This window comes from Charadrius vociferus, unplaced genomic scaffold (assembly GCF_000708025.1).
Source record: "Charadrius vociferus isolate BGI_N301 unplaced genomic scaffold, ASM70802v2 scaffold218, whole genome shotgun sequence".
Classification (NCBI taxonomy): Eukaryota; Metazoa; Chordata; class Aves; order Charadriiformes; family Charadriidae; genus Charadrius; species Charadrius vociferus.
Window position 1 is genome coordinate 3,008,209 of NW_009650084.1, and position 25,259 is coordinate 3,033,467.

The following is a 25,259-nucleotide window of genomic DNA, read 5'->3' on the forward strand; positions in this document are numbered from 1 at the left end:
TTTCATAATCAAGATAATTACAAGCAACCATTGAGATAAAAATAATCTACTGGCATAAAGAAAACATCTGCTTTACCTTTGATGTATTACGTTATTAGTCTTGATGTTGCATTGACTGTTTAGTCAAAGTGAAAATGATTTCAGTATTGGAAGTAAAAATTCAGAAAAAATGGGTAAATTTAGAATATGTGGTGGTACAAATCTCTGCAATGTAGGGAAGAGAGAGCTCTGAGAATGCTGCTTTTTTGTTTCCTAATTACTCTGAAGCATCTATTCACAAAATATTTTTATTAACTTACTTGGGCTGGGGTTAATCTCTCCTCATATCTAACATCTAGAAGTCCAGTGTCTGGTCTAAGCATGTTGTCCAGTCTGATTCTCTTGTGAACAGAAAACATTGGATGTCTAAGGCAAGGTATCTAAGGAGGTGAAGTGAACTGCTTTTTCAATGTGCTTGCCTCTCTGCCAATGTAAAAAGCTTGAAGTGCTCATCTCACTGTTACACAGTTAAAGTTAAACGAGAGGAATCACAGCTTGACATCCAGATCCACAAAGGCATCTGTTGATTTCTGTGGTAATATATTGAGAGATCTCGCTTCAAAATGCTACAGTTCATACACAAGGTAGTTTTGGACACTGTGGCAAAACAATGCAAATCCACGAGCATTTCTTGTAAGATGCATTACTGAAATGTCCTTTCTCTCTGGTTTCTTTCTTTTATTTTCACCCTCTCACTCAAGTAAGGTTTCAGCCTGATAACATGCTATATAAAATGCATTACAAATGCAACCAACCTGTGTAGTCACAGGGGAAGGAAGGAGGAAATCATCTTCATTTTCAATACAAAATAATTGTTTTGGGCACCAGGAAAAACAGCCTAACTTTTTAGAAGGGTGAAACAATGGAAAAGGAAACTAGTTGTAGCAGTGTATAACATACTGACAGTGTGTTACAGTAGGTCACCTCACCTATCAGTGATGGTCTGCAGATAATAGATCCTACTGGTCCTGACTCAGTACATGAAAGGATGATTTGGCTTGCTGACCTCCAACCTCATACGTTACAACATTGTGAAAAACCTTAACCTTTGCATTTGAAACGTGTCTGAGCTCACACAGGACACATATGCCAAGGTCCGGCTACATTTTATAGTTCCTCATCAGTGCTGCAGGAGAATAGAAACTGCCTTGTTCCCATCTGCCAAGACTTGAGCAGGGCTGTGCATGAACTGAAGTGTTACTCAATGTATTTGGAAAACTTTAAACTGAAATATTGAAATGGAATTTAGCAAAATTTGAGCAGCTGAACAGGATCACAACTTTGGACTTGGGTGTCTATGTGTTCTGAGCAAGTCCCAATTTTGGTAAGTCCCTTTGGCTCTGCCGATGTTGTGGGATGTGAAAGTGCCTGCCAGCTTCTTCATCCCTGAAACTGAATCTAGGCACAAACCATCTGCCTTTCCTCCCCAGGCTATGGTCTTCAGCCAAAGAATATTCAGGCATATGAGCAAGAATACAGTGACAGCAAGATTCAACAAGTCCCCTAAATGAGTGGGGGGATCAGGAGTAGGTGAAGTAGGGTACCATCGAGGACATGCAGCATAGCATAAGTGATTCCTCAGCCTATATGAGTAGGGACAATATATTCATTTTTCCTGCACAAGCCAGTAGTGGATGTCGAGGGAAGGGTATTTTGCCCTTCAGTACAGATGTGGTCTCTCTGAATCTGGCCCAGGCAGCTGCCCAAAATTAACATGCAAATAAGTAAAGCTTCTGAGGAGAAGAAATGTTTTCTAATCAATTTCCATTAGATAGAAAGGTGTTACGGATAAGTAGGTGGTAAGATTTCCTGCCAATGAATTCATACACCTACTTCATGACCATCAATTATTGTCAGAAATGTGTGCCGGTCTTTTTTACAAATTGACAGTGACTGGCCAGGCTGAAAGCAGGTGTATCCATTTGAATCTATTCTGACCTTTGGTTCATGACACACGCTCATGTCTTGTCACATTACCTCATCATATCACAAAAGCTAAATGTCATACAGTGTCACATCTTAACCTAAGATGGCTCATCAGCCCCACTGTTTTCAGATTAGGTATCATGTAATAAGAGCACAGTAAATACATCGTCTCATAGGTTATTTTAGCAGTTAGCAGTCACATAAGAAGTTGAAGGCAATATTTATGCAAATAAACAGATATAGCATAATTTATTTGGAACCTCTCTGGGGCTTATTTACTGAGTATTATTTCCATAAATCATTTTTTCCATGTGTTAACAAACCTTTTGAACAATTATTTTCAATACTGAGAACCACAATCCCTTGGAAATGTGCTGCTTAAGACTCCCTGAATTCTTACCATGTTTGAGGTGAAAGAGCGTGGCGCCTGAGGGCAACTGGCCAATAAAATTGTCCTCGCCTTCTGTGTGGTGGTGGGATTGCCCTGCTTACCATGCTCCTAGCTTTCTATCAGCCTATGAGTCAAAGCCCAGCAATTTAATCAAGCCTGTGTCTGTTTATAAAGCTTATGTCATCTGACTGGGAAACTGAAGCAATCCCTTGTGACTTAGGGACCAGTCACATGCAGCCAAAAATGACTGACCATGGAGCTTGACTGCCACAGGACGTAATTTGTTTAGACAAAAGGCAAGCGAGCAACCGTGAGTGATACACAGGTCTGGATAAATGAACATCAGCCCATGGAAAGCTCACAGACTGGAAAAGATGGCAGGCAAAGGATACACTCATCCTGCAAACTGGTTCAGTGATCTCTCCAGGCCTACTCAGTCCACACAACACCAGCCTTCAATAAGACTTGTATGCAATAAAAGCAGTGAAAGTTTAATATTCTAAGGACAGGTAAGTTGCATGCAGCTGCAAAATGACACCTGGTGGTCCTTTGGGAGAGTAGCTATCATGCTCTCTCAAGGTGAAGGTGGGAGGGTGGGCAGGTGGAGTCTCTTTCAGAAGATCTTCGCTTCTGGGCACATAGAAGTTGTGTAGACCAGCAAGTAAGAGGTTTCAAAGCAAATACTTCTGATCTGGCTACATTTTTTGTTTTCTATCTTGTGAGTACAGGCAGGTGCTATTTCAAAAAGCATAGTTTTGTCAGGCCATATGACAGAAACATCCTAACTTGCTTCCCTTCTCCTCCTCCCACTCCATGCCTGGCATGTAGGGAGGGAGGGAAGGAACATGCAGAGCTATGCCCTTCCTGCCAGGCTGCATGCTGGCCTATTTCCTTTCCTTGTCCCAGCTACACTCGTGCCTTGCTTACTGTCTCATGCATGTGATGGGGTGATAGGGGCTCATGAAACAGTGGGGAGCATTGGACTTCTTGCATGCAGCTCACCTGTGTTGAAAGTCTGAGTGCCATGTGGCATTTGGCAGCAAGGTGCCAAAGAGAAGTAGGAAAGCAGGGAGGTGGGATTTAACAAGCAAATGAGGCTTCTGAGATAGCAACCATAAGGACCAGCTCCACTATGTCAGAGCTTTCTGTGTGAGATGCTGAGCATCCACAGGCTCCCCCGTGGTTCACGAAACCAAAAGGATTTGAGGGTTTCCAAAGACTTCTTGGAAATACTCAGCTTCTTCAAGACTAGATCCCTCCCATCACTGTCTCTTTTGCCTTCCTGTTCCTCATTCAGTTGAAATGTCTAGTACTTACTAATTAATTCATTAATTGAGTTAAGCATTTTAATAGGCTAAGTAATTATAGCCCGTGGTCATAATAAATGATGTGGAGAGGGGACTTTTTGATTAAGAAATGTTTTCCCACCCCTGTATAACATATGACCTTCAATGTATAAGCCATAATTCTCACTCACTCTTCCACCCTGAGGGCACCACTTCCCTTTCTATATATAAAAAAAAAGTTAATGATGCACTTGTAATCACATGGCTGCATTTGAACAAATCTCATTCCAGACTTCCCCTGAGGGGTTTAATTATACATATTTGTGCAGAATTACACCCCGTTGTAATCCTGGGGTCTGCTAGTGTAGCTGGTGGTTCATTTGAGCATCCACACTCCTGCCCAAGTGTGCACAAAGAAATGTGACACAACATTCAAAAGAAAAGCTTGATGAACACAACTGCAAACTGAACCTCTTTAACAACGATATGTGCCTTTCTGCAGAATAGCTGAACATAATTCTGAGCTATCCCTTCAAAGTGGGAAGAAAACGTGGTCTCAGTTAGTTCTTTTCATCACGAAATTTAATGTAAATATATTTTTTTCAGTCACAGGTATTTCAAAAAGTAACCATTTCAAAAGAAGCTCCTTCCCTGATATCCTCTTATTAAAGGTCTGGGTCAATGTCTGACATCTGCTACCCTGCTATAAATCTAGAGATGATACCTGGATTCCAGTGGAGTAGCTCTGGATTTATACCAACTCCAATGAAAGCTAATTTGGCCTTCTAAATATGTAATTGTTCTTAGTGCAAAAAAATCTATTAATCCCTCACAGCAGTCACTGATTGCGGCATTTTAACAATAACAGGCAGCATGATTGAGTGTTTTCAGTGCCTACTGACAGATGGTCATTGTGTTACAAAACAGCCTCCAGTAAATAATGACCATATCCACATGAGAGATGGAAAATAGTTCTCTATTGTATGATCCTTTTTTGCTGCACATAATGAAGTAGAAATGTGTCTTTGACTCCATTTTATACTGACACTGAAAGGCCAAAACTTCCATTTGAATGAAAAGTGATAAGAATATGAAAGCAGAAAGCTTCCAATTGCTTTTATTTGTTTGCTCGCCTATTTGTTTGCATCTAATAAACCATCAGGACTTTGTGGTTAACGTTCTTCTGTCCTTATTTCATAGTATGCAGTTCCCTTAGGGTGCTAATGGAGCTTCTTTTTAAAGATCACAATCAATTAAAGTTGAAGACATGGTTTAATAGTTACAAGATGACAGGGCTAAAACTCTGCTTCCTCTTGACATGATCAGTGTGACTGCACGGTGGTCCGCATGGCTGAGAAAGAGATTTCATTCCAACCACTATGCTTAGGTCCATAATGTGTACTAACGGTTTATTACATTAACATACACAGAGTTGTGAGTTTACTAATGGTACTAACGTTGCTGCAAAAATTATGTCTGTTATATTGAAAAAGAATCTGAAGTACCAAGTGTGTTCAATAGTTGCCTCAAAAATGTTAGTAGATGCCTTATTATTACACTAGGAACATCACAGTAGAAGTAGGAGTACTTCTGCCTGGCCAGGAGGTCAGAGTGGAATGAGGGAAGCAGGTTGTCTTGCATCAGATTGCTGTTAAATAAAAGGATTGTTTTTCACAAGCACAGAGACAACTAGGTCTACCTTACTGGACACATGCAGACCTAAATTTTTGAAGAATAAATTTTTGATCAGCAACTGTCTTCATTCCCACTGCAAAAAGTCTCAGTGATCCAACTGAGCCAAAGTGAAATGATGAAGCAGAACTGGAAAAACGAATACACAGCTATTTGTTTATGTGTTGACTCTTCAGGAGTACAGAAAGTAGCTAAACCGTTTTTGGTTTTTGTTTTTTTTTTTTTTTTGTCATTAAAAAGATCAGCTAAAGCTAAATACATGGAATGAACAGATCTATCAAATCAGAATGTTCCTGTCAGCTCTCAGAACCAAACTATACTTTGGCAGTAATTTTCAGCCCCAATTTGCACAATCTACAGCAAAAGGACTCACGACTTGCACTAAATCTTTATCTGTGCTGAACCTGATTGCTCACCACATCTTATTTGCCCTTCACTACATTTTAATGTTTGATGTCTTAAACTAGAGTATTTTACTGACTCTTACTTTGTAATCAGGGGAAAAAGCAGAACTTTCAAAATCACAAGCATCTTTTCTACAGAGGTTTTCAGGGCACACTTTGCATAAAGTTCACTACTATGGAGGTCAATGATCAGATTGAAATCAGAAACTTCCATGTGTCTGAGTGACCCCTTCCAGTTGCAAGTGCTCTTGGGTTGTAACTTGTGGGTTTTACATCCCTCTATGTGTTTACATGTGTTTAAATTAGGAATTGTGCTGAACTACGTTCTGTGATTAGAAGCAAGAGCTGTGCTTTTATTAGAGGCCATAATGAGTTCTCAGAGCTAGTCACTTGACCCCAACAAGCTGTGGGAAAGATTTTCTATGGTGGTTCCCACTTGTTTCTGATAGTGAAGTAGCCTCTTAAAGACCGACTAATCTCAGTAAAGGTGAGAGACATTCTCATATCTATTAAGTAACCATTTATAATTTAGAAGAGCATTTATGAAAGCAGCAGCACGTCTTTTGTCTTCTATATATGGGGCAACATTCAATGCTTAAACTAAGTGAACACTTTTGCTACAACTTGTTGGCAGTTTGAAATCCTGTGGGGAAATGAGTGCATGGCTTCATCACCTGCTAGAGAGCTATCACAGCTCACCCTTAGCTAGCAATCTCACAGACCTTGCAAGCTAAAAGATTACAAAGGTTTACCTTATCACATTTTAAAGGTGGTATCTTCATGTCAAGGCTGCAACAAAGCAAAACAGATCTTGTAATAGCAGTATCTGCAGTAAAAAGATGACTCCTGGCTTTTGGCAGTTTCCAGACCTTTTTCACTGTCATAATGTAATTTAAGTATGGATTTGTTTGTAACTTAAATAAATAAAAGCAAAGTCTTGTTCCTCTAAGCAAAGCAACACTGAAAGGGAGAGACAAAATCACCTGTTCCCTCATTTTCAGTTGTCACGGTCTTGTGAAGCTGCTTCCTTGTCCAGTGGTACATTTGATATGTTCTCTGTACCCAAACGGAGGTAAATCTTACTTCATCTCCTCCCAGAACTCCCACCCCCACTTTTTATTTCCTTGTATGAAAAGCAGAGGGGGACATGGAAGTATTATTTCTCCAAATAACAGATTTCAGAGTGATCATGCATGGGTTGTACAGGGAAAGGAGGACATTTCTAGTACCATGAAGACATACAGTGGAACAACATCTATAGATTCTTTGTCAAGGTTGAATTGGGAATCCCAATGTTCCTACAAGGGATTTATTTGCAGTCATACCTAATAAGGAGCACATGTTAAATTTGCAAACACAGACAGCAAGAGAGACACATGCATGCACATGCATTCACAAAGTGTATCTCTGTGTGATACCACAATTATGGCAATACAATTGTTTTCATGTTGAGTGCTGTATGTCATAGCTCGCCAACTCAGTACATTATACAGACTCCACCAGTCCACTCAGTTCCTAAGCATGGTCTTCCATAACTGATCTTTTCCCTGCCTCTCTGGAGAGCTATGAGTCTTGAAGCCCTGTTTCCGAAAAGGTGGGAGAACCTTTGGCAGTTTTTGTATCACCACTTTGAATTCTGCGCTAACATTCTTACAAGCTCATTTGAGTTTGGTGTCATCCTTAGTTTTACATCTGTTCTTCCTGCTCAGCTATCCACTTAGATAACAAATATTTGGAAAAAAAAGTAGGTCTCAGATGCCTCCTAAGAAGAGGAGTGGAAGAAGAAGCGGAATCCCACTTTCCTGCCAGTTTGCCAGTGATTGCATTCTAAGAACTTATTTTCAGCTACCTAATTATCTACATTGTGAACCAAGGCTGCTGTCTGCCACAGCACCCTATAGCCAAACTGATGATATATGATTCAGGTAGGTGGGTAAAAAATTGGCCAGAGCATTGGGCTCAAAGCATGTGACAACAGCACATAATCCAGTTGTCAGCTAAATAGTAGCATTCCTTCAGGGTTAATACTGGGGAAAATACTATCTTTATTAATGAGCTGAAAGATCATTAAATCTGTGGATAATAGCAAACTCTGCGTATGTGCTGGAACAAAGAAAAGTCAATACTTCACTGAAGCTCTGGAGGACAGGGCTGGTGTTCAGTGGATGGTGGCAGCCTGAAGGAATGGGCTGGCAGAAATTTAACATTGTTCAAAAACGAATTTAAATTTTACATCCTCAGTGGAAAACCCCTATGCAGTGGTACTGGTGGCTGACTGGATTGGAAGCAGCTTTGCTGAAAGGACATGAGTGTCCATGGGGTTAAAAAGCTGAATATGTTTCAACATCATGCCTTTGTGGCAAAGAAAGCCAGCTCCACACTGGCCTCTGCTAATAGAAGTGCAGCCACAGGGAAGCTTAGAGAACTGATCCTCTAGATGTCCTTTCCAACCTAAATTTCTCTACGACAGCCCTTATTTCCTCAACTTGTTTAAAGGATATCACAGGACACAGAAAAAACCCAATCCAGTGGCATAGTTCTCCTTTAACATTAATAAGGCTTTTGGTGCTCTCTGCCAGTTCAGTTACCTTATTAAAGAAGAAAATGTAGTGGAATGTTACATACTGTTTCTGGTATCCCCATATGAGCTGTTCGTTAATCTTCTCATCTTCCAGGTACTTGTTACATATTATCTCCTAGTACTAGAATGGGATAAACCAAAACAAAACAAATAAAGTAAAACAAAACAAATAAAGGAAACCAAAACTGACTAGCTCACTAGAAGTCTGATTTCTCCTCCCCCCTCCCCCCGCAATGTTTTTCATCTTTATCCTTTAAAATCTTTCACATACTCCACAAGTTCTGGATAACAATTGCTAACTGTCAGCAAAATCCTGGGTAGCCTCAAGGACCTTTTTGTCCTTGCCTAGGCCTTTACTTTTACCTCGGAGTATTTTCAAGAACATTGACCTTGATACATGCCTGTACTATCATTCTTCAAGGTCAAGCATCACTTCTTTTAAACAGTGTCCCAGTGCTTTAGCAGGTAAGGAACGTGGAGGTTTGGGAGCTTTGGGAAAATTTACTGTGCTGGCTCCGAAATCCTCAGACTGCCTGGGAAGATGGAGTCTCCCTTCCCTCCACCTCCTCCCGTGTGCAGAGCTATGCACGTTATAAGGCACAGGGGTTCCAGGCTGCTGAGGTCCTCTCCTTTTCTCCCTGAACTACAGTTCTTCTTCCACTGTGAGAAACAGGTCAGATGGAGTCAGAAATGGAAGGCTAGAACAGGCAGTATGGAAATCCAGCTCGGTCCTATGCGCCTTTCCTGGGACAAGGCATCTAAAAGGCAGGTCTTGTGTTAACTTCCTTAGGGATTCAAATCCCCGCCAGGATCTGGCCTTTTATTCCTATACAGGGATTAAACAAAAGACTAGAGCTATAGATCTGCCATGATTCACTTCTTTTTTTTGGCCTTGGCAGAGCTTATTTGGATGTTCAGGCAGGACTTTTGTTCACACAGAGAAATAAGTAAATCATCTGTGGGCCTTAAAAATCAGCTGGGGTCAAATCCTGAACTTAACTGAAGATCTTTGTAAAATCATGGACCTAAACTAGACCCACGTTCCCCAGCTACAAATTAATATCTCTGTTGAACAAATAAGCCTACTGCAGAATGTTTAAGGGAATGATAACTGGTATAGAAAAGTAAGCACATCGACATGAGGTATCTGATATAAGGCATCTGTCATTGTACCTTTGATCGAGTAAACAGAGTATCTTTCCCACTTCAGAGAAGCTGAGGTCTAGATGTTGTTGTTTGTCTCCCTCAGGAGACAAAAGATGCATGTTTTTTCAAGCTGCATGATGTTTGACCTTGGTAACTGCTCATGCCTGATGAGGACTCGGGGATTATATAGGACAGAAAATCAAGGCAGCAGAAAGTCTTCAAACTTCGAGAGCTCCTTTGGGGTTGCTGTCTTGATCTTTGATGATATGGCATCTAGTGTGTTACTTATGGTAACTCAAAGGCCCAGGGAGCCCAGATCTCAGCATGGACCCAGAAAATATGTTTCAAATGCACTTATTTTCATGTTGTCCTTTTTTATTATTTTTTTCTTTTTTAAATGCTAAGTTCGTATTACAGACATGGGAGCTATATCAGTAAATGCTAGACTTGTATAAATACTTTAAGTAATCAGGTTACTAAAATATAATAAATGAAGATTATTAGACAAGTAATTTCTATTCAAGATATTCTTAACTGCACAAACTGATTGGGAGTAGATTCATAAAACAAGGATTTAGACAAAATCTAGCTTCAGGCTGCTGTTCAGAACCATGAGCAAGGTCATAATGTCTGGACTTTTCCAAAGCACTTACCCAAACTTACCCATACACAGGCGACTGTTCTCCTATCCTAGTCTAGTCACACTTAAACACTAGTCATTCCCTTGCCTATGTGATTTGAGAGTCTCAGACCACTCTATTTGGGAGGGTCTGCAGTAAAACCAGCTAGAGATGGTTTTAATTCTAATGATCAACGTGGAGTTTTCTTCCTGAAATGATGTAAAATCACCTCCCCTAGTTTTTTGGAATATTTTCCTGACCACCAAGTTATACTAAGTTGTGAGATAGAAGAGTTATACCTCCATAACTGTTCATTTAATAGCTGTTGCCTATCTAGCCTAGTGGTTTGTTCACACCTTGACAGGGAGAAAGTCACATTCCAATTCCAGTTTTCAGAAACATTTAAGTAATTTATATTAAGCAGTAATAAGAAAAAGTGTAGAATACACTTGTCCCCTTTCTTTGGAAGTGTACAACAGATTCAGCACTTTTCTTTCTGTAGCCTAAGGAATATCAGGAGGCAGGTGATTACATATCCATGTAGACTGAGAAGGGGCTAGAGCCCAAATAAAAACAGTGAGGACACAAGCATTAACTAATAGCCGTCACATGAACATGACTATGACGGCAGTATACCTTTGCTTGTCAAACTTTCCCTGTTGACGCTTCTAAGGACTTCAGCAGCTCTCCTGCATTTCAAAACAAACTTTCATTAGTGTGGTCTTTTCAGAGATGAGTGGATTTATGAAAAAGTATGTCTGTGAAGAGTTGAAATTACGTGTAAATTCAGACTGCATCCAACAAACAATTTCAGCTGAAAAAGAAAAGGTGAAAAACACATAGAAAATATTAAATTATTCTATTTCAGTGTTTTTAAAGGAAAATATTTCATTTCAAAAATTAAATGTAAAGGTTATGCTGTAATTCCATTTAACCCCTTCTTTTTTATTACAAAAGTCTGTTTGAAAACTAACCTAAGTTGACAGGAAAGGAAATAAAAAGGGCTAAGAGGGGATTTTATTCACATATATGAGAACCAAAACAAGCTAGTTAAGGTTGAAGTAAATACTTCTAGCTAATTCAAGGTGGGGGGGTGGAGAGGTATTAACTATAATAGATCAAAAATCCTCAAAAAGTCAAAACGGACTTGACAAAATTTTTGCCTAAGACACTTGACAGCAAAATCCATGATTCAACCAGATCCAGCATACATTCATGTGGTTGCAGAAAGGGCCAAACCCCAGGTGGGAGCACAGACAGTCTTTGCTAATGATCTAATTCTCACAGCCATAGTATAAGCCAGCACTGGGATTTATTTATTTTTTCTCAAAATGAAAATCCTGAGTATACAGAGAACAGCAAAACTGGAAGAAAAGCATTTCCTTATATGCCCTTCTGTTTTGTTCAGATACTGTCAAATAGTTATGCTCAGGTGGTGTTTTCTTTTTGAAAACTATATACTTAGAACACAAAGCCATGAAATGTTTAATACCATTCTGGAAAACTGACTAGTACAGAGTTTAATTACATTTATTATTTAACAAGCGAATGGCAAAACTTATTTTAGGTTCCTCAGAGCATTTCAGATATTAGCAGGCTTTATAGAGATAAGAATAACAGGATTACTAGGGATGTTAATACTATAGAGCAGAATTAAAAACTACAATGAATATGGCTATTACTATCACTTTAGAACTATGCTACAATCTATTACGCTTTCTTAGCAAGTTAATGAAGTTCTTTGTCCCACACACAAAGGATCTGCAGTATAATAAAGTTATTAATGAAAATAAGTCAACCTTTTAGAAGGAATAAAAAAAGATCAATGGCAAAAAGGGAAATGTAATTCACGTATTCAACAACCACACTATTGTTTTGTAAACAATACAAAATTTTAAAAGGCTTCTCACTTCATGCTGTACACAGATCTTTTGTAAAATACTGGTCTGTATTTCTCTGAATATCTAAATCAGTTTTTTTAAAGCAAAGTTTTGCTTATAATCTGCAATAGGAATGTAGCTACAGGAACTAAAAACCGCCAAGTACTATTTCAGGAGTAACAAGTAGGGTTTACAAGCTTTAAAAATTTCTCATGCCAACAGCTGTTGTTTTTCTTTTATTGTAGTTTAATATGGTTTCAGAATTCCCTTGGCTTTAAGACCAATGACTTTTTAAAGTGTAAAACATATCTGATTCTTCTTACCTTATACTGAAGGACAGGCCGATTTGTTAGAAGTTTTGTCTGTTTCACATATTAAAAATTAAGCAATAAGGCACAATGTGGAGGAGTGATTATCTGATGATAACCCCAGCTTCCTGAAATTGCTTATTGCAAATATAAATATATTTTAGGCTGTTCGTTGGATATTAAGGGCATTAGCATGCTCATAGAGTTTAATCTTTCCCTTTAGAATATTAAATTCATAAGGCTGTTTTTTTTTGTCTAAGCTATTTTTTAATGTGCAAGAGAGGACTTCATATACTCAAGAAATACTGTAATTGGCTGGTGCATGCTCCACTGGGGAGATTAATTTACAAGCACTGTACAGTTCTGCAAAAACTACTTCTCAACGTTTCAAAATGTCAATAGTATATTTTCCCAGCCCTGTAAACACATTTTGATACACAATATAAACTTTAATGGTAGTTTTAAGACACCTCTGGGGGTATGGTTATTTAAGCAGTAAGACACAGTAGGGTGTGAATTATGGTATAATAATTCCCTACCAACTGCATTGTTAGGCACGAGGCCAAAGGCCAAGGGACCAATGAACACACTAGGTGTGAGTTATGACATCATAAGTCACACTCTGGAGTGTCTTACTGCCATTAGAGAAATATTTAAAACATGTTTTAATACAAATACTTTATTCCTATAGTACTACATTTTAATGGAATATCCTGAAAAATCTTCCCAAGTAAAGTTAGCCATTACCTAACCTGGAATTAATAACAAAATTGAAAAAAAAAAACCATCTCATATGTTCTGATAATTAGTTTGTTGTATTCCACTGTGGTAACACGCTTTAAGGAAGAGCCCCAGAAAATATACGTCTTACCCAAGTTTGCAAAAAATGGAACAAAGGCCTTCTGCACAGGGGGGAATAATCTGCTTTGCTCATTGCCTGGAGAACCAGACTGCCTGAATCAGGTTTGTACTGGTGTATCCTGTGTAACTGTATTGATGCAACTGCGAGAAAATCTACATACCTTTTTTCCACACTTGGTTCATACTGACATAATAGGGCACAATACAGACTTTGAAAGAGTAGCAAAAAGGGTCCTTAGACCTCATTTGAGCTCCTGCAGCTGGGGCCGATCACGGCTCTAACACAGCCTTTGATAAGGATTGCAAATAGCATAGTGCACGTTTATACTATTTCCCATTTTAAACTCCATTTGACAAATGTATTCTCTCCCCTCTGGGTACTCCCGCATTGCAAGTGCAGCAATGACAACCACCTTGTCTGGCGATACACAAGCTCACCTTACAAATTAGCTAGCTCGGTGGCTGGCAGCAAGCTCACTGCCGCGGCAAGGATCTTGGCATGAGCTAAACTGGCTTCTCAGGCGGTTTTTACAGCTTGCCCTAAACCTCCAGGCTGCTGTGGATAGACGGCGACCAGTCGCCAAGCCAGCTAGCGGGCGTTAGAGTTAGCAATACGATAGAGCTGATGAGAGTGCTATTTGCCAGGCTTGTTTGAGGAGCGACAAACCTGAGGGCATGTTTGCATGTCTTCGTGTGCGGTGGGGCATTTGGGGTGGCTGAGCTAGCTGGGTAGATGTTATGCGATGCTGTGCCATGTGGGGATAACAACTTGCATCCTGGAAGCAATGTAGTTGCAAGGACAGGTTAATTAGCTCTCTTGCATCCAGTTATGGAACCATTTCATTTCGCTCTCACACAGGGATCTCTGTGTGTCCCTGGTTATCTGAGCAAAAAGGCAGAAACCTCAATTCTTCCAGGCAAAGCCTTATTCTGACGTAATCGTTTAGTGGATGAGAGCTGTTTTCTGCATAACCTCACACTGGTTATCTCCTCCTGGGTGAAGTCATGACCTATGGGCATTTACATCAGCTAGAGGTAAGTTTCAGAGTCTCAAGTCCCTGCTTCTCCATGAAATAGGAATGGGTATTCTCATAGAGACGACTTCTGTGAAGCTAACAGTGGTAACAAGGTAAAATTCTGAGCTAATCTCGTGTCCACCCTTCCTTGCTCACTCAAAATGTCTATTTTAATCTCCAGCTAAAGAGCATGTTTAATTCTGCCTACAGCTTGATGATATTCATGGGAACAATTTGAGATTCACTGCTTCCCTATAAAAACAAAGAAACAAACAAACAAACATGATTGCTTTTTGCCATTCAGCCTACCTGAAGCTTCTGTCAAACATGATGGAAAAACTTACATCTCTAAGCAGGTTGCTTTCTTTTCCCAACAACTTCCAAGCAAAGGTGAGCTCACATTTTAAACCTAGCTTACATTTGAAAATATTAGTTTTACATCCACTTGCAAAATTACAAGCACTTTTTCCTGGATCCAAATAGGAATGGGGCAAACAGCCAAGAAGAGTGTTTCACACAAGCTCTGCATACTCCAAGAACTAAAAATAAGCAGCCCCTGACAAAATACCTGTGTATATATATAAATTACACCTTTTCGTGGCAAAGAAGTATTTCAAAGACTGCTGAGCAGTAGCTAAGAAGTTTCCAGCAGCATGTTTTTCATAAATTAACATAACTGCTCAGAACTCATGTTCACCAACTAGAATGCTCCGATTTCTGAAACCATTTCATTACATGAAATTTGAGGTATAAATGCATCGCTGTACCACCATAAGTACATAATCCTTTGGTATACCCATCTCCATAAAACCTTCTGGCTTGTAACAGTAAATCACAGCCCTATTTTCATACCTCATTACCATTATGTATCTTTCCACTGACACCTGACCTTACGCATAATCAGGTATGAATTTCAAGACATGCTTATAATCTAAATGAGTGCCTCATTATTTTACATAACCCAGAATGAAGTAAGTTTTGAGATGTAACTGCAGATTTCGCAGTTCACACATTCAGAAACACAGGTCCACCAAAAAGAAGTCATGCTCTAATTCATGACTGTGAACAGCATCAGATCACACCTGCATATAGGAGCTTTGCAAGAATTTCAGGGTTGGATTTTAGAAAGGATATTGCCAGTTCTGAAAAACCAACACAGTGTTGACACTGTTTGGTGTGTTGTTAAAGATAAACTATGAAAGATAAATGCGAGTACTGAATTTATTACCTGCATTTTGAAGAAAGAACGACAGCACCAATTGCATAAAGTTATAAAACACCAGTAATAAACATGTAAATAATCTTCAGGTTTGCAACACCAATAGAACACAGACATCTACAAAGAAATATATATATGTATACATGTAATATAATAAAACCATTCATTAGGGAACAAGAAACATCATATTTGTGTACTATATAAAACAGCTGTACAGTGTGCACACAGACTTTCCTGATCTCTCTAAAATGCCTGTCAGTCACTTCTCCCCATCATATGCTTAACATAGTTTCTTCATTGTCCATGAGAGAACTCTAAGTGACTGTCTTGTACTTTTAAATTAAGTACTTATAGTGCAGTTTGTCTCCATATATATAGACACGCATACATATATATATTTACAGATGCACACATATATGTATGGGTGTATATATATGAACAAAACAAACACACACATGCACATGCACACATGACAGATCTAAATAGCTCCTCCATCCTGTGCTCTTGAATGAGTGCTTATAAAAAATCCCTGCACGCTTTGTGAAGGGAAGAAAAACTTGCTGATTGTGCAGATTGAAGTCATCACATGGTTTCATTCCTAAAAGTCTGCAAACACACACATCTGAATCACATGGTGGTATCCCATATGCCTGAAGAGAGTCTGTTGCAGGAGGTATCTTCTACTTTCTTCAGTAGTGTTGGCTTTTTACAAGGGGGCGGAGGTGGGGCTGCGATCCTTTGCTCCGTGTTGTGCAAGATTTGCTGCCAGTCATCTCTCTCTTCACACAGCTTTCTCCTCCAATCTAGAAGCTCTTGCAGAGCCACGCTCTCATTCTCTGAAAGTCTAAGCTGATGAATAACCTGTTAGTGAGAAGGAAATAATAATAATAATAAAAAAGGTGGATAAAGTTAATTCTCCTGGCAGGGTAAAACTGCAACGTTTGTGTTGAATGTGACTTCACACAGGATCCTCGGCTCTTTTGTCATGGATGTAAACCTGTGCACAGGGCAGATTCAGGTCCCGTTTTCTTATGTCCCTTGTAAAGAACACAGTGACATGTCTAATGGTGTATAAAGAAAAATGACTTTCAGCAAAATATCCTTCCCTTGAACTCAAGAGAGGTGTTGTGTACTGCCAAGCCCCGTGCGAGGAGACAACCACCTTCTGCTCTCCATACATTGTTTGCAAAGGGCACCATGGAGCATTATCAGCTTATCCACACATTCTCGTAGGATTATTGAACAGAAACCCTGTGACTGCTACAGTGTGTCCTGGCTCAGCCATGTTACGTGGTGAGTGGCTGTGAGTGCTCCCATTCTAATATTTACAATTAAAGAAATAAATAGATGCATGTGGGTAAGCCCTCAAGTTCTACACTTTTGCTGAGGGAAAGCTGCTCTCATTTGTAGCGCAGCTGAAAGAAAACAGATCAAACCACTACGTTAATGATTTGAAGCAACCTTGTCCTGCAAAAGGGTTTAAAACTTTGTGCTTAACTTGCTGCTCCCACTCCCCATTTATCATTCTTTACATTAAAAATCAAGAAAATGAATGATTTAGAATTGCCTTATTACAATCTTATGTCTGAAAGTCATGGAACTGAAGTTGTATGAAGTAGGTGCCAAAACTGAAACAAATGGAAACAACTCCCCTACCTCAGCAAAGGGTACATGAACACAATCCTCTGAAACACACAAAACAGACTGTCTACAGTGCTGAGTAGTCCGTATTTCTAAAAACTTGTTCTTAAAACTGTTGTCATAGAATACTGTTACATTCACAAAATACTCCTTTACACAGAGCAAACAGCAGCTGCAGGAGTAGCAAGGTTTTGCCCCTAATTGTAAATACCCAAATAGCCACAACCAAGAAACTATAACCTTTTTTGCTGCATGTAATTAGTAATGCTACTTGTCACAGATAGGTGTTATCCTTAGAACCAGGGACTGGCTCTTGCCATCCTCCAGAGAACATATTATCAACTTAAAATGCAGTTTCAGTTGACCTGAAGCTATTTAGAAATTCATTTTGAAGTAGTCAAACAGTTCTGTACTAGATTCATAATCCACCTAGAAGAAACTATTCCCTCTCATTTAACTTTTCAGTTCCAATGATTACTTATTTTGTTCAAGTGAGTTTGAAGCTGTCATGACAGCACAAGTCCACAGAGCTACGAAGTCCACCTCACCATTCTTTAAGACCTACTTAGTACCTATGCAGTGCAGCAGCACCTAGAACAGATGCTGAGAGCTATTCACTTGGGGGTATTCGGTAGCACAAGGGGCCCATCTAGGGAAAACGAACCAAACCCACTGTAACAGCTAATGGCCAATGACCCTTACCCTGCTACCTTCCTTCTTAAGGACCTCACAGGGGCACCTATAAGAGGCACCTATGACATGACTAAGATACCCATACTTCATCTCACACAACAGGCTCAGTGAGAAGTATGGCTGTTCTTGCCAAGGTTGCATTTATACTCCTTGTCATAGTGAGAGATGGCTGTTTGTTAGTTACCATGATAAAGGAATTGATGTGCAGTGCCCTTAAATCGCAGAATCACAGAATGGTCAGGGTTGGAAGGGACCTCTGAAGATCATCTAGTCCAACCCCCAAATGCTCATGAGACATTGTGCATGTGGTCGGTTCCAGTTGCAAGAAGGACTGAGTGACATGAAAGGCATTTTTGTCACATATGGTTCCCAGGGTAGAAGACTTTGCTATGCCTGTGGCTCCTGCTGTTCCTTCACGGCATAGCAGGTACCTGGGTACAGAGGCTTACTCAGGCTTTACACTGCTGCTTCAGATGTGTCTTGTGCAAGTCAGACCTTTCACATGTGCTGGCAGAGAAGGAATGAGCCCTCACATGGAAAGACCTGAAGATCCATGGGGAATCTGCTTCATTTCTGGCTGGTTGATACTTCAAATAGAAATGCATTAACCTAATGCCGCAATAAAAGGTATTATAATTTCAAGTACAGTTGTAAATTCTGCATTTTTAAGAAAAAGAAGAAAAAAGGAAAGTGCTTGAAAGACTTAATTAAAGTATATTTTGGTGCCATCCCTATTGCCTACCACTATGAAATAAAAAGCTTCTTTGCTTACATGTTCACACAAAATGCAACAGGGCATCTCAGCAACTAAAAGGAAAATGAAATGTTCCACAGATATTGTTAGAGGAATATCAGCAACTTCTTGTGTACCAAAACACAATACTTTTTTTTTTTTTTTCAGTGTGGGTAGGGAAGATTAGAAAACAAATGAAGAGTTTGTAAGTGGAAACAATTTATAAAGAAAGAAAGGTGAGGTAGTTTTATTCTATAGAACAGATGTATAGTTTGGGAGTCACTGCAGCTTACTGTGGCCAATTTCTATAGATTTTTAGTTATGGGCATAACCCAGTTTAGAAAACAGGTAGATTGGAATCCAGTCTTACCAATTTCTACACCTTATTTGGATCTAAATTTTAGACACTTCATAAGCCTGTATTAAGCATGCTTCTCAGAGAGGTGCTGAAACACAAACAAACCAGCTGTGTTACACTGTCATTGCAAGAGTTTCTTATGAAAGAAACATAACAAAGATGTGCCTGAACACTGGTAGATAAGCATACTTGTAAGAAAACAGATATTTTGAAACTTTGTGTTATTGGACATGTTCAGGTGACACAGGTTTGATAGCATGGCTCTAATGAAGGAGGGAGGAATTTTCAGTTTTGAAAGATGGACCAATTATTCGAACAGAGACAGCGCCACTGCTATTCTAAGGCACAGAAAGGCACACAGGTGCAGGGTGAAAAGCAAGTACAATTTGCTGGGGCAAGGCAATTGACAAATGTATCCTATTTATAGCTTATAGACATTGAAGAAGCTTTATTATCCGGACCCTGCTTATGCAAGCTGTAAATTAATGTTGGGTCAGCAGATTCATGATAGAGCTCATTTTCCAGTGTAGAGTGGACAAACGTTGGTCCAGTCCACAAATAAGTGTACATCTTTTAGTGCATTTTTTAACTATGGATGGAAAAATATCTCAAATCTTTATTCATTATTAGATTGATCTGGTAAGTAAACTAGAAAAAGTTTGTATTTCAACCTGGATGAAGGACACGTGATGGAAACAGAGATGGAAATGGAGAGTGAAATGGGGGAAAATGCACAAGAAATGTCACAGCTTTAAATGAATCAATTAATTTAATTAGATCAATTTGAATAACTTGATATCTTTTCTCTTTTCCATTCATGATTAGACTTGTGACAAGCCAAAGATTTATTATACATATTCATTATAGAAAAGATTTGCTGAATAATTTTACATGAAGCACAATGTAAAACAGCAAGCTATGTTTCTTCATTACTATTCTATATCCCGAACAGGTATTTTGTGAAGGGTGAATGAGGTGCGTAGGAAGTAATTACTTTAAGACTACTGATCTTTTCAATGAACACTGAACAAACAACTTCAACCTTTAAGGGGCAGACATGGTACCAACTGTAGACCAGGATTTTCCTACTCCAAGTCAATGGTCAGTCAGACATGGGCAACACAGAATTTGGGCTAGAACCACAAAAATATATAGCATGTGAATACTTAGCATTTAATAGCCCTGCCATCTGGTGGAAACACCATCCCTGTATTTGGTATCCAGAGTCCTTTCTGAGCAAACAAGAAAAGTTGAAGTGTCAAAGACTGACGCACAAGGGAAGAGCATGTGAAGTTACCAAAGCTATTAATTGGATTGAAGCAGTTAAGCAAGATCTACATTTTCCGCTGCAAAATATGACAAGATGAACAAAATAAATTTGTTCCTCCCACCTTACAGCCCAAACTACCAGACTGCAGAAGAAAGTGCTCTCGTCCTGGCACTGGGGATTTTGGTTGGTGACAGAGTACCAATGGCTTGGTTCCATCAGGACACACACGGAAGGACTTTCACCATTGTGATTGGGATTTCACCATTGGGATTGGATTCTGACTGGGAAATCAGAAAAAGTGGATTTGACTTCTTTCAGGTTAAGGAAGAGACTGAGTTCCCACATGCTGAGAGGACACTGTGACTACAAGAGGTGAATTCTGACTGCAAGGAAGAAGGACTTTGGCTCCTGTGTTTTGTGTTGTCCATGTGTGATAAGTATGATAAAGCAAATCCTTCAGAGTGAGTCCCTTGTGGTTTTAGCACACAAGAGGGAGTGGAGACAGAGCACTTTCATTGTATGCTGGCAACCATGAAAATCTTAGAGCATGATCTTGCCTACTGAGTTATACACATTTAAGTATTGCATAGTCATTGGAGAATGAGCCCCTGAATTGCCTTCTGGATTTAGGATTCTAAATTCTGCCTAAATTCACTTTATGGCCTAAAGCAGACATATGAGATTTCAGCTTTGTCTTGGAATCAAGACGAGTCGCTATAAGATAAGTCAATAAATTATTTTAATTACAGTCTTATTTCTTAGGCTAGTTAAAAAAATTCATTGAGTTTTTAATTATGGAAAGTTGAAGGTTGCACATTTTTAAATCATCTGTGACAAAAGGTATGCCAGATAAAAAGATTAACATTTAAAATTAACTTTAGTTTGAGTTATGTAGAGGTTTGGCCCTAGAATCTCAGGAGCTTAATTCTGTATTAGAAGATCAAATGCTATGACTTTACAGAGGATATTTTGTAACATTCAGTAGTAAGAAAGAGCTTATACTGTCTATTTGTATGTCAAATGTGACAGAGTCTTAATCATCAAGCTATGGCTACAGGACTCATTAAACTGTCTGCCAAATACAGATTTATTAATTTGCATTAGTAGATTCTTTTGAGTATTTCACCTGATTTTGCTCTCTGCCTGACTAAATGTAGGGTTTGCTTTTTCAAAAATATGTGTATTGTAATCTAATCATTTTTTGGTCATTTGTGATTGCATTGATTTTTCTACTACTATTCACCAGAAAATTAAAATAAGTATTTAATTATTTTCTTGGATGTTAAAACATACAAATATTTTCCCTTGCTCAAAATGTAGCTTTGCATATTTTATTACAGTTCTGTTCTTGGTTGCTTCTGTAAGTTTTAGTAAAATTCCTGAATATAGACATATAAGCACAACAGAAAACATATTGTTAAATCTCAACACAATTTAAGAACACGTACAGCCTATAAACCTGTGTTCCTGAAAAATTTGCATGAGGTAGCAACTCTATATTTTCCCTTCAGAGAAATATTGCCAATTATTTTCTTAAATAGATTTGTCAATGTTGGTGCTTTAAACTAACTGTCAGTAGATACAATTAATTATTAGAGCTTTATTATGTTTCTCTTCCATTAGCGTTTTAAATTGTTAGTAAAATTGAGGTCCCATCATGGAATCCATGGGGAGATTGACTCTGAAGCAGCAATGATTTTACCTTTCTAAAATTTGATAAGGATCTAAAGTGAATTATGCAATAAATGTAAAATGTTGATGATAAATTATCATAATTATCTTAGAAATGGAACTGCCTAGACAATACCCATGTTTTTAATCTTTTCCAGTTTGTAGGCTGCCTGAAAATGTAAGCAGAACAAATTTCAGCCTATAGGTGACTTCCAGTTATCTTTACTATAGCCCTCAAAAACAGTTCACAAACCCCAGTGGGTCTCCTGTGGATCATCTGTTTTAAAGACAGAAGTGATAGGATGTTCTCACCTTAAAATTAAAGACACAATTTCATTCAGTAATTCTGAAAATAATTCTTACTCTATTTGATTATTAGCAAGACCAAGACATTTTGATTCAACATGTGATGGGTATGCGTCTCTCACAAAAAATGTTTCTAACTCATTTGAATGTCTTCATCTTTCTCTATTTTCTTTTTGCACCTCATAAGCCCCTGCAACCGACTGTTTCCAAACATGCATGTCATCTTTTTTCCACACTACAGGACACACAGCGACCTCTCAAAAAATCCTGACCCTTCAGGTTCAAACAGATATGTTTGGTTTTTTTCTATGTTACAAAAAAACATAAATCTGGAAAGGATTGCTTTTCCACCAATTCTTGAATCAAGAAAAAAAAAATAAATCTGTCAGTCTACCTGTTATTTACCAATACAATACTCATTTAAAGATACAAGGGGAAAGTACACAGTAAACCAAGGGTGTGTTAAGAAGCCTAGGCAAGCATTCAACGTAAATCAAATCAATATGTAAATTTGTGTTTGATTGCGAAACCTGTGTTGGCCATGTAAGACTCCAGCAGGGAGTAGAGAGCAGCTATGATAAATGAGTTTACATGCTTCTAAATTCCAATTAAAAATCTTCAAATACAAATGTACCACTTGGGATCCAAGCTGATTCATGTTATTGTCTTGTGAATGCTGGGACATGCATTTTTTTTTGCAAATGCACACCCACTGGACGTTAATAACTTGATATGTGATATGCAACAATAAAGTGGTTTTAGTTAACCATCCTTTTAAATCACTGATGATCTTTCTGTGTCTTGGAGCAACCTTACAATCTCCAAAAATAGAACTCTCCAAACGGATGGCAAATGGGTTTATTGGAAAGGAGAAAAAGGCAAAGATGACAGGTGTTCTGTCTGGTGCAAATCTGGAATTGCTCTGGAGGAGGTATGCCAGTTTAAATAGAGTTAGACATGAGATCCATAACTGAGACATATATATGCATTTGCTTTGTTCTAAACCAGAAAATATTTTCTCTCAGTTAAAATTTCCTATTACATCAAAAGAATAAACTACCTTTAGAACAGGTGTTATACAGATGACATACCAAAGGAAGTTATAACTTTGCTGATATTTAAAAATTGGGAGTAATCTTAAAAGTAACTTTGTATTTAGAATAAAACAAAAAAGGGACTACAATTCTGAACAAAACTGGATCACCACAAGAGTCAGGCAGAAATTCTTTCCCTTCTGACAAGCATTTTGCAGCTATCTGGATTTTTTGAGGGACAGATTTAATTTTCTTCCAAACATCAGATGGGAGGTGATGCTGGAAGCAGGATATTCTGGTGTCAGAGGCCATGCAGGCACAGGCATCTTTGATTGCCCAGTCGTGGCATTTGGAAAAATCAGAAGCTTCATCCTAAAAAAAAATAATTCCATTTTTTGCCTTGGTTTGGCTTTCTGAAAGGATTTTCCAGAAAAAAAAATAAAAATCCTGAAAGAAGAGTCCATTAAGGATTACCAGCTACAAAATGAACTCTGCCTCCAAAAGGCCCTCACAGGTTCCTCACAGACCACTGGAAACTGAGAGAGCACACCAGCAAAAGAGGCACCCCTGCACCTCTCTCTTTTCCCAAGGCAGCAGCCTTCTCCTTTTTGTCAGAAAGAGACTCTGGGGCTACACACGCCTTTGGTGTGCCTCAGACAGAAGATTTTATATTCTTCATCTGACTGCAATTCTGTTTCTGGTATAAGTTGTCCTGATTTTCTCTCATACCCTTGGTGTATTCTGCAGGTTTGTTGGTTCTTGTTTTCATTTTTGTTTTTATTTTTTGGGGGTGTGGTTTTGAATTTTTTTTTTTAATTATTATTATTTTTGCAGGAACACATCTTAGTTGCAAAAACAGGGCTTGGTCTTCCGTGCTTTTGTACCTTTCCCTCAGTGAAGCAGTAACATACTCAGGACCACAATATCCTCAATTAATTAAGTTACTCATCTTCCATACAGGTTGATAGTATTTCATCAATCAAACAAAGATATTATATCTTTGCAAAATAAAATCAGTACACAAATCCTGAGTGTAGCTGTAATGTGTAATCTGGCAGAAAATACTAGTGCAAGGTAGGCAATGTTCAATAATATATGACAGCACATGTCAGGCACTCTGATTACCTGAGCTGGGAATACAGTTGGACAAGCCTATATATTCAAAACAGGGGTGTATTTTATTTACTTATTTGGATCTTATGGGTTTCACTTTTTTTTTTTCTTTTTTTTTCTTTTTTTTCTGAGTTTCTTTCAACGTTAGATTTCTGGTATCAACTACAAAACAACACCTTCCCAGAGTGACTAAAACATCAATGAATATTTAAATGTACTGTTTTTTACTCTAAGGTAACATTTCTCTTTCCAGATAAACTAACTATACAATGCTCTTAAAACCTTCAGAGTATCCTCCTAATTTGCCTCTGATGCTTGAGAAAAAGATTATATTCAGAACAGTAACTGTCTTTCTCAAGATGAGTTCAGAAAACAAATCATTTGTCATAGAGGTCTTCAGAACAGCTGACCTAAGGAAGCTGATACCACTTCATACATAATCTAACAAAAAAAGTCTGAAAAACTGAATCATGTCACTACTTAATTGATCACTGCTGCTTTGTGGTATTAACGGAGATATTCTACTCAATCAGTTAGAGGCTAGATTTGCCACAGTGTTTTCGAAGCAATTACAAAACCAATCATCAACTCATATTTGCTAATGCTGTGTATCATCCTTTCTTGTGTAGAAACACTATTCTTATGGTCAAACACCACTAGAGGCAAACACCACTAAATTTATGGCCTGTTAGCAGTCTAAATCTCTGCCAATCTACATGCATGCAGCAGTGGGTGACAGAGAGAGAATGAAAGGTAGAGCGACCAATTTATTCTCTCTCACACCAGGCACTTATAACTAAGTCAGAAGTGAAGTCGGTCTCCACAGGTGCTGTCAGTGGGATAGTGGACCACACTCGCATTGAACTCAGATTTGAAGCAGCCTTTCAAGGTGACCAATGTGGCCATTGTGGCAGCCCAAGAGCAATAACTACACACTTTAGCCTAACACTGGAGCTTAGGGAGGGCGCAGGGATGCTCAGGAGGTTTTGTTCCCTTATCCTCAACCGTCACAGTCTTCTACCAGGGGAAAATGCAATGAGGATGAAGCAGTGGAGACAGAAGAGGGGCCTC

The 25,259-nt window shown here is 38.7% G+C and overlaps 1 protein-coding gene across 1 annotated transcript in view; it reads right to left on the reverse strand.

Moving 5' to 3' along the window:
- Positions 1 to 15,538: 15,538 nt before the first annotated feature.
- MYO16 (myosin XVI) overlaps positions 15,539 to 25,259 on the reverse strand; it is a 322,775-nt gene continuing 313,054 nt past the window's right edge. Inside the window, 1 exon segment of the mRNA XM_009892140.1 lies at positions 15,539 to 16,230. Coding sequence (XP_009890442.1) covers positions 15,997 to 16,230 — 234 coding nt within the window. The 3' untranslated portion in view covers positions 15,539 to 15,996.